Genomic DNA, 10,000 nt, shown 5'->3' on the forward strand with positions numbered 1-10,000 from the left:
CTGTCATTGAATATGTGCAACGCTTTTGAAATGTCAGTAAAGTCATTTCAAAAATCCTACTGATGTACCCAAAGCTAACATTAGAGCTAGCCTTAGCTAACATGGCTATTGTTAGCCTGTAGCCAGTCTGACTGCTCCATAGCAGCTAGCTAACCAAAGGTGTAATTTTGGTGTGTTTATTAGTAGAACGTAGTCACACGTTCCATCGTATGAAACTCCACATGGAGGAACATTAACTAAACACACAACGGCTAATTATTTATTATTCACCATAAACAGTCTGAACCAGCAACTGGCTGCTATCATCGTAGCGTAGCGTTGGCTGTTAGCTGTTAGACAGAGACGTCTTACGCTACGACAATAGCAACGCGTTACTCATCACTGAATCAATGTGAAGCATCATTCGATCTTTACATGAGCTAGTTACGCTAGTTAGCTCAGCTCAGCTGTTAGTTCATCTCTGATCCAGTTTGTTCAGCCGACTCTCTGCCTGCAGGGGCGGCCGGCCTGAGGCCTTCCTCTCCTCCTCCTCCTCCTCCTCCTCCTGTCTCGCTCTCTCAGTTTGACCACCCTCCTAAACAGTGTGAAGCCCCTCCCACACTTACCTTCCACCAACTGAGCACGACAGGTAACACACACACACAGTAACACACACATGTCAATATCTTTTAGTGTGTTTGTTTGTGTGTGTGTTAATGAACTAGTGGTCTTTGTTCAGTCGATAAAGGAGGAGGAAGACCTCTCCCCAGACCTGCTCCGCCCCCCTCCAGGCTGCAGTCTGACCTCCAGCGACCCCCCAAGGTAACACACACACAGCATGGTGTAAATCTCCCCGCCGTGGGACAAATAAAGAAAGATCTGATCTGATCTGATCTGATCTCAGTATTGATGATGTCGCCCCTTAGCTCCCCCTGGTGGTGGCGTGCAGCAGCAGCAGTAGGGGGGTGATGCGCTGGTCATATGAAGAGGTGCATGCTGGGACACAGGGGTTCTCCCCCACCCTCCAGGTGGGGGAGGGGGGGTTTGGAGTCGTGTATAGAGCAACTCTGAGGAACACGGACTGTGCTGTCAAGAGACTCAAACAGGTGAGCCAATCACAGCACAGATCAGACATGACGCACTGACAGGGAGGAGCTTAAAGCTCCAAAAGCATCAACGAATACATATCTCTGTTTACTCATATTGATTATTAATATGTACTCAGATCATATATGTTGATGTATATGTTTGTATGTATTTAAATGTATTCGTGCATATTTCTGTTTCTATGTGAAAGATTCATTATTTAAATGAATGAGTGTGAGCAGGAAGTATGATGTGTCACTGACAGGAAGTGGACTGTGATTGGTTGGTGCCATGGTTGCTTAGCTGTGATTGGTCCTTGTGTTGGTTGCTGGACAGTGATTGGTCGATATGGTTGTTGCTGGTCTGTGATTGATTGGTATTGCTGTTACAGGACTGTGTGCTGGACTGGACTCTGCTGAAGGAGAGCTTCCAGACGGAGCTGGACCAGCTGACCAAGTGAGTGATGAGGATGGTCAGTAAGAACAAGAGATTGATCCGTGATCAATCATTAATACATTAGATTGGCACATCCAGGAGTGGTGAGCGACTATAGCCTGTAAGTTAGCTTACGTTAGCCCGCTCAGTGCAGCCTGAGCTTCAACCAGGAAGTGTTAGCAGCCGACAGAGAACCCAGATCCACTAGAACCTGTTCTCCATCAGGATCTGAATTTTAGACAGTTATTAGCTACAGAGGATGAGCGCTAACAGGCTAACTGCTACCTACAGAGGATGAGCGCTAACTGCTAGCTGCAGAGGATGAGCGCTAACAGGCTAACTGCTAGCTGCAGAGGATGAGCGCTAACAGGCTAACTGCTACCTACAGAGGATGAGCGCTAACAGGCTAACTGCTACCTACAGAGGATGAGCACTAACAGGCAATGATTTTTTTGGCATGTCTTGATTACTCTCCGGAGCTTCCTGTGCAGTTTCCACACCAGCCTGTGATGCTGGATGTGAGTACTGACTCGATGGAGCACTGGTAAAAGGCTCTGAGCAGCTCACGCTACAGCTGCTGATATTAGATTCAGTAAAGTAAAACTGGATAGCTTTGGCCCCCAAAATAAGCTAAGCTGACACGGGGGACTCATTTCACACACGAGCATGTAGCGTTAGCATGTAGCGTTAGCATGTAGCCTGGAGCCATAAAACCCTTCTATCAGGATCTATCTCAGGACCTGACACATCTGATCTCTTCCTCCTCCAGGTTCAGACACCCAAACATTGTGGATCTTCTGGGTTTCAGTGAAGGTCAGGGATCAGTTTGTCTCATCTACAGCTACATGGAGCACCACTCACTGGAGGACCAGATCCACAGTGTAACACTCACACAGATACACGCACATATTGAAAAGACATTAAGCAGATTTGTGTGTGTGTTCATATATTCGTGTGTGTGTGTGTGTCCTCAGCAGTGTGTGTCCCTGTCGTGGTCTCAGAGGGTCGGTGTGGTTGAAGGAGCTTCCACAGCTCTGCAGTTCCTCCACTCTCCCCCGAACGGACACACGCCACTCATCCATGGAGACGTCAAGAGGTCACGATGTGTTTTTATTTCTTTTCCGTTTCTGTGTTTTGATTATGCTCCATGACATGAGATCATAGTACAGTCCCTGACAAAAGTCTTGTCGCTTACAGAAGTTGTTGGAACAACAAATAACAAGTTGACTTGTACCTGATCAGTTGGGATCTGAACTGGCTGGTGTGGAAGGATTGTGTGTATTGTACCAAAATAAGGTTTTGTATCATTCAGTGAGTTTGATCATTTGATTAGAACAGAAAGGTCACATCTGGACTAAAGTCTTGTCGTGCCTTTAAATGATTCAACCAATCACAGATTAGAGCTTCACCTGTGACAAATACTGTAATGAACACATTCCCAGGTGTGTATAAAAAGAACCCCAGCACACCAGACCTTCATCTGAAGCACAACCTGACCTCTCACAACAAGCCAAAGATTCAACCACAGATCAAGAACCTGAAGACCAAGTCTGCCGCTGAGGTGGCAGACATCTTCAGCGTATCCAAACGTCCAGTGGAGAGGATAAGAAAACAATCTGAAGAAACTGCTGAAGTTCATGACAAGCCCAGGTCAGGCAGACCCCGTGAGACAGCTGTTGGAGAGGACCGTTTGTTGCTTCGACGGTCCAGTGAGCAGTGGTCACCAGAAACCTGTATCTCGAAGAACAGTTTGTCTAATTCTCTCACGCAGTGGTCTCCGTGGCCAAATTAGTGCTCAGAAACCAGCATTAAACAGAAGGCAACTAAAAAATCGTGTTGCATTTGCAAAGGCCCACAGCTTGGTGAGAGGATGGACAGAGGACAAGTGGCACAAGGTAGATTTTTCTGATGAATCATCCATTGAACTGCATCCCAAACGCAGCAAATACTGCAGAAGACCCGTTGGAACCCGCATGGACCCGAGATTCACCCAGAAAACAGTCAAGTTTGGTGGAGGACAAATCCTAGTTTGGGGTCACATCCAGTATGGGGGTGTGTGAGAGATCTGCAGAAGACCCGTTGGAACATCAACAGCCTGAAATATCTGCCCACTACATTCGAAACCACAAGAGAGGGCAAATTCTTCAGCAGGATGGCGCTGCTCCTCATACTTCAGCCTCCACATCAAAGTTCCTGAAAGCGCAGAAGGTCAAGGTGCTCCAGGATTGGCCAGCCCAGTCACCAGACAGGAACACTACTGAGCACGTGTGGGGTGAGATGAAGGAGGAGGCTTGGAAGATGAAACCAAAGAATCTTGATGAACTCTGATGAATCTTGATGAAGACTGCTTTCTTTGCCGTTCCAGATGACTTCACCAATAAATTATTTGAGGCGTATGGATGCAGTCCTCCAAGCTCAGGGGGGTCATACACGATATTAATTCTTTTTCCCGAGGGACCATAGCTTTATGCTGTGATGTTACTGTAGCATGTTTGTGTATTCAAAATAAAATATCATTTCTACCGTACATTTTTTTTGTATGCGACAAGACTTTAGTCCAGATGTGACCTTTCTGTTCTAATTAAATGATCAAACTCAATGAATGATACAAAACCTTATTTTGGTACAATACACACAATCCAGAGGCCTTTGCCTTTCACATCAACCATTTCAGATTCCAATTGATCGACTACAAGTCAAGTTATTATTTGTTGTTCCAACAACTTCTGTAAGCGACAAGACTTTTGTCAGGGACTGTACATCACATGACATCACAGCACGTAACAGTCATGTGACAGACAGGTATGAGGTGACCTAACTGAGCTAACTTTCCCATGAAAACATGCACTCCCTTGCTGCGGCGTCCTCATCGTTGTTACCCGGTGATTATGCTTCTATTTAGCCAGCTAACCAGAGCTAGCTAACGCTGGCTGTCAGTAGGTGGTAGAACAACGGGCCTTTCTCAGCCTATGTTCTTGTGTTCTTGTCAAACGTCATCTTTCTCAGTCCGACTCCTGCTCCAGTTCAAAGTCCTCATCAAGACAAGTTCAGTCCCAGTGCTGATGTGTTCTGGCTTCTTATAGTGTTTCAAAGATTAAAGCTTAAGATTTGTCCGCCATTTCCGCTGGTCGACACGAAAAGCATTCTGGGATACGTAGCGGCCAGAAGTCCACACAAGTCACCACCTGATGCATCCTGGGTAAAATGGGCAGAGCCAGAACACATCGGGATTGGGACTGAACTTGGCTTGAAGAGGACTTTGAAGTGGAGCGGGAGTCGGACTGAGAAAGATGACGTTTGACAAGAACACGAGAACAGACTGAGGAAGGCTCCTGGTCTCTGTCTGCAGCTCCAACATCCTGTTGGACCGCCACCTGATGGCGAAGCTGGCGGACTTCGGTCTGGCTCGATTGGCGTCGGGGCGCTCGTCGGGGCGCTCGGCAGTCCAGACGGCGTCAGTGGGGAAGACAGCAACGGTCAGAGGAACGCTGGCGTACCTGCCAGACGAGTATGTGAGGAACGGGGAGCTGGGGACCGCTGTGGATGTCTACAGCTTTGGAGTGGTGAGGCACTCAGGGGCTGATGGGAGATGAAGTCTGAGAATCTGTAGGCAGGTCATTGGTACAGTCCTGATACCCTGTAGTTCACATCTCCTTTGATTGACTGTGATACCGACCAATCAGAGGACGCTTCTTTACAGACTGATACCGACCAATCAGAGGACGCTTCTTTACAGACTGATACCGACCAATCAGAGGACGCTTCTTTATAGACTGATACCGACCAATCAGAGGACGCTTCTTTACACAGACTGATACCGACCAATCAGAGGACGCTTCTTTACACAGACTGATACCGACCAATCAGAGGACGCTTCTTTACACAGACTGATACCGACCAATCAGAGGACGCTTCTTTACAGACTGATACCGACCAATCAGAGGACGCTTCTTTACAGACTGATACCGACCAATCAGAGGACGCTTCTTTATAGACTGATACCGACCAATCAGAGGACGCTTCTTTACACAGACTGATACCGACCAATCAGAGGACGCTTCTTTACACAGACTGATACCGACCAATCAGAGGACGCTTCTTTACACAGACTGATACCGACCAATCAGAGGACGCTTCTTTACACAGACTGATACCGACCAATCAGAGGACGCTTCTTTATACAGACTGATACCGACCAATCAGAGGACGCTTCTTTACACAGACTGATACCGACCAATCAGAGGACGCTTCTTTATAGACTGATACCGACCAATCAGAGGACGCTTCTTTATAGACTGATACCGACCAATCAGAGGACGCTTCTTTATAGACTGATACCGACCAATCAGAGGACGCTTCTTTATACAGACTGATACCAACCAATCAGAGGACGCTTCTTTATAGACTGATACCGACCAATCAGAGGACGCTTCTTTATAGACTGATACCGACCAATCAGAGGACGCTTCTTTATACAGACTGATACCGACCAATCAGAGGACGCTTCTTTACAGACTGATACCGACCAATCAGAGGACGCTTCTTTATACAGACTGATACCGACCAATCAGAGGACACTTCTTTATACAGACTGATACCGACCAATCAGAGGACGCTTCTTTATAGACTGATACCGACCAATCAGAGGACGCTTCTTTACAGACTGATACCGACCAATCAGAGGACGCTTCTTTACAGACTGATACCGACCAATCAGAGGACGCTTCTTTATACAGACTGATACCGACCAATCAGAGGACACTTCTTTACAGACTGATACCGACCAATCAGAGGACGCTTCTTTACACAGACTGATACCGACCAATCAGAGGACGCTTCTTTATACAGACTGATACCGACCAATCAGAGGACGCTTCTTTATACAGACTGATACCGACCAATCAGAGGACGCTTCTTTATAGACTGATACCGACCAATCAGAGGACACTTCTTTATACAGACTGATACCGACCAATCAGAGGACACTTCTTTACAGACTGATACCGACCAATCAGAGGACGCTTCTTTACACAGACTGATACCGACCAATCAGAGGACGCTTCTTTATACAGACTGATACCGACCAATCAGAGGACGCTTCTTTACACAGACTGATACCGACCAATCAGAGGACGCTTCTTTACAGACTGATACCGACCAATCAGAGGACGCTTCTTTACAGACTGATACCGACCAATCAGAGGACGCTTCTTTACACAGACTGATACCGACCAATCAGAGGACGCTTCTTTATACAGACTGATACCGACCAATCAGAGGACGCTTCTTTACACAGACTGATACCGACCAATCAGAGGACGCTTCTTTATACAGACTGATAAAGTTAAAGGTAGAGCATGTTTCTGAGGTTTCTATTGGTCACTTGTTTGGTGTGATGTCACAGAGATTATTTTGTTTGTAATATGACATGTTACCTGTGTGTGTTTCAGGTGTTGTTGGAGGTCCTGACAGGTCGTCGAGCTCTGGAGAAAGACAGGAAGTCAGGAGAGAGATACCTGGTTAGCACACACACACACACATGAATGCACAATAGTATTAAAACATTCTGTAAATGTCCTGTGATGTTTGGCCCAGTTATCAGTGGTTCCTGTTGTGGTTCTGGTTCTGGTTGTGTAGAAGGACCTGGTGGAGGAGGTGGAGGACAGTCCGCCCGGTCTGTCTGCAGCAACCTGGACGAATCAACTGGACCGCCGACTGCTCTCAGGTCAGTCTGTGTTTCTGTCCTCTCAGTGATGGTGTGTCCGGCCTGTCAGCTGCTGTACTCATGCTGTGTCTGCAGGGGGCGCCTCAGAGCCTGCTGGCTGCATGCAGATGGTGGCTCTGGCCTGCAGGTGTCTGGACAGGAAGAGGAAGAGGAGACCAGCCATGACCCAGGTGAGAGACTTCTGGAACCTTTTAGCTGAGGTTGGACACATTTTAGGGACATGAAGAAGAAGATCCTCCAAGATACGACGTCACCAGAAGAAGAAACGAGGACGCAGCATTTAGAGAGCAGAGAAGCTTGGTGTTCCTCAGGGTTCCTGTTCAGATCCTCTTCTCTTCCTCATGTCCATGTTCTCCTCTCAGGTGTTCGACCATCTTCGGGACATCCACAACATTGTGAGGAAGACCAACTCCTCCTCCCTCCTTCACCAGTCCCTCCCCAGACCCCCACGTCCTCTGGACTCCAGTGTGGGGGCTCTGTCCCACCAGTTGTCCACACTGGGACCACTGGAGGACACCTACCAGCCCTCCCAGTCCTACCAGGCCTCCCAGTTCTCATCATCTTTCTGCTCCCTCACCCCTCCTCTCCCGCTACAGTCCTCCTCCTCCCTCACCCCCTCCTCTTCCTCGTCGTTTATCGGTCCCTGTGAGACCGATGAGAGTCGAGGTTTCTCCCAGTACGGCCTTCGCTCTCAGTGCCGACCCAAGGGGACCAGCTCCAGGTCTCTGTCTCCGTCCAGCAGAGACCAGCACCACAGTTCAACTGGGCCCACAGAGTCCCAGTTCAGCCAGTCTTCTGTCCCCACTGAGGACCAGTACAACTTCCCTCCCCAGCCCAGCAGCACCATGTCAAGGGCCGGGGCCGCCCCACCAGACACTAGAGGTCCGACTGCAGCGGGGCTGTATAATGTCCCAGAAGGCATCTCACCTGGGGGGTCCCTGCTGTCATCCCCGGAGCCTCCAGGTACCTCATCCACCGCTTTGTGGGGGTGGGGGGCAGAATAAATAAAACTAATAATAATAAATTCAGAACATGATTGTAGTTTATCTCTATAGAAACATCACTACATACAGAAGAGCACGTCTGCTCATCGTCAGCAGTTATTAATTTATTACAGAGGCACAATCAAATGGGATTTTACATGCTGCTAATTAGCGTACGAGCTAGCTTACTTTTAGATCGCTAATGCTTTTGTCCTAAATAAGACTTTAGTGTTTCTCTGCGTTTCCAGCCCACATTAACCCCAGGAAGCAGAGTGAGTACGAGGAGGGCCGCCCCCAGACCGCCGAGCTGCTGTCCGACGACCTTTGTACGCAAAACACGTCGTCTCACCTCGTCCTGTCGTCCTGTCCCACCTGTCTCACAACTTGTCCAGTGTTTTTCCTCTGTTTTATTTGATGTCTGGTCTCGTCTTTTATCTCGTTATCGTTGATAATCTGCTACTTCATCTGATTCGGTCTCATCCTGTGGGCGTCTCGTCGTCTGAGCATCCTCCATCATCTCGTGTCCCGTCTCATCTGATGTCGCGTCCGTCTCACTCTGACCAGACGGCGGCCGGTCCAGTGACGGGCTCTTAACGCTGTTTTTGGCTTCATTGTGAGGTCGCATTTCCATCATCGCTGCTCAGTGACCTCATCACATGAAGCTCCAGAAACAGACATTTTTCACTGTTTTTCTCAGTACTTTACCGTGTTTTTCTCAGTACTTTACCGTGTTTTTCTCAGTACTTTACCTTGTTTTCCTCTGTGCTTTACCTTGTTTTTCTCAGTACTTTACCGTGTTTTTCTCAGTACTTTACCTTGTTTTCCTCTGTGCTTTACCTTGTTTTTCTCAGTACTTTACCGTGTTTTTCTCTGTACTTTACCGTGTTTTTCTCTGTACTTTACCTTGTTTTTCTCAGTACTTTCCCGTGTTTTTCTCTGTGCTTTACCTTGTTTTCCTCTGTGCTTTACCTTGTTTTTCTCAGTACTTTACCGTGTTTTTCTCAGTACTTTACCGTGTTTTTCTCAGTACTTTACCTTGTTTTCCTCTGTGCTTTACCTTGTTTTTCTCAGTACTTTACCGTGTTTTTCTCAGTACTTTACCGTGTTTTTCTCAGTACTTTACCTTGTTTCCCTCTGTGCTTTACCTTGTTTTTCTCAGTACTTTACCGTGTTTTTCTCTGTACTTTACCGTGTTTTTCTCAGTGCTTTACCTTGTTTTTCTCTGTACTTTACCGTGTTTTTCTCTGTACTTTACCGTGTTTTTCTCTGTACTTTACCATGTTTTTCTCAGTACTTTACCGTGTTTTTCTCTGTACTTTACCGTGTTTTTCTCAGTACTTTACCTTGTTTTCCTCTGTGCTTTACCTTGTTTTTCTCAGTACTTTACCGTGTTTTTCTCAGTACTTTACCTTGTTTTTCTCAGTACTTTCCCGTGTTTTTCTCAGTACTTTCCCGTGTTTTTCTCTGTACTTTACCGTGTTTTTCTCTGTACTTTACCGTGTTTTTCTCTGTACTTTACCTTGTTTTCCTCTGTGCTTTACCTTGTTTTTCTCAGTACTTTACCGTGTTTTTCTCTGTACTTTACCTTGTTTTCCTCTGTGCTTTACCTTGTTTTTCTCTGTACTTTACCGTGTTTTTCTCAGTACTTTACCTTGTTTTCCTCTGTGCTTTACCTTGTTTTTCTCAGTACTTTACCGTGTTTTTCTCTGTACTTTACCTTGTTTTTCTCAGTACTTTACCGTGTTTTTCTCTGTACTTTACCTTGTTTTCCTCTGTACTTTACCGTGTTTTT

The 10,000-nt window shown here is 46.8% G+C and overlaps 1 protein-coding gene across 4 annotated transcripts in view; it reads left to right on the forward strand.

The window, feature by feature from the left end:
* Nucleotides 1-10,000, forward strand: part of irak1 (interleukin-1 receptor-associated kinase 1) — a 13,128-nt gene that overhangs the window by 1,003 nt on the left and 2,125 nt on the right. The window contains exons 3-14 of one of the 4 annotated variants that reach the window (XM_070840213.1): nt 497-628; nt 719-801; nt 906-1,085; nt 1,457-1,521; nt 2,270-2,381; nt 2,475-2,596; nt 4,850-5,063; nt 6,951-7,019; nt 7,138-7,225; nt 7,301-7,395; nt 7,588-8,188; nt 8,457-8,534. In XM_070840213.1, the coding sequence (XP_070696314.1) occupies nt 497-628; nt 719-801; nt 906-1,085; nt 1,457-1,521; nt 2,270-2,381; nt 2,475-2,596; nt 4,850-5,063; nt 6,951-7,019; nt 7,138-7,225; nt 7,301-7,395; nt 7,588-8,188; nt 8,457-8,534 (1,839 nt within the window). The remainder of the gene's footprint in view (nt 1-496; nt 629-718; nt 802-905; nt 1,086-1,456; nt 1,522-2,269; nt 2,382-2,474; nt 2,597-4,849; nt 5,064-6,950; nt 7,020-7,137; nt 7,226-7,300; nt 7,396-7,587; nt 8,189-8,456; nt 8,535-10,000) is intronic. The other 3 variants (XM_070840215.1, XM_070840214.1, XM_070840216.1) reach the window with 3 other exon arrangements.

This window comes from Pempheris klunzingeri, chromosome 11 (assembly GCF_042242105.1).
Source record: "Pempheris klunzingeri isolate RE-2024b chromosome 11, fPemKlu1.hap1, whole genome shotgun sequence".
Classification (NCBI taxonomy): domain Eukaryota; kingdom Metazoa; phylum Chordata; class Actinopteri; order Acropomatiformes; family Pempheridae; genus Pempheris; species Pempheris klunzingeri.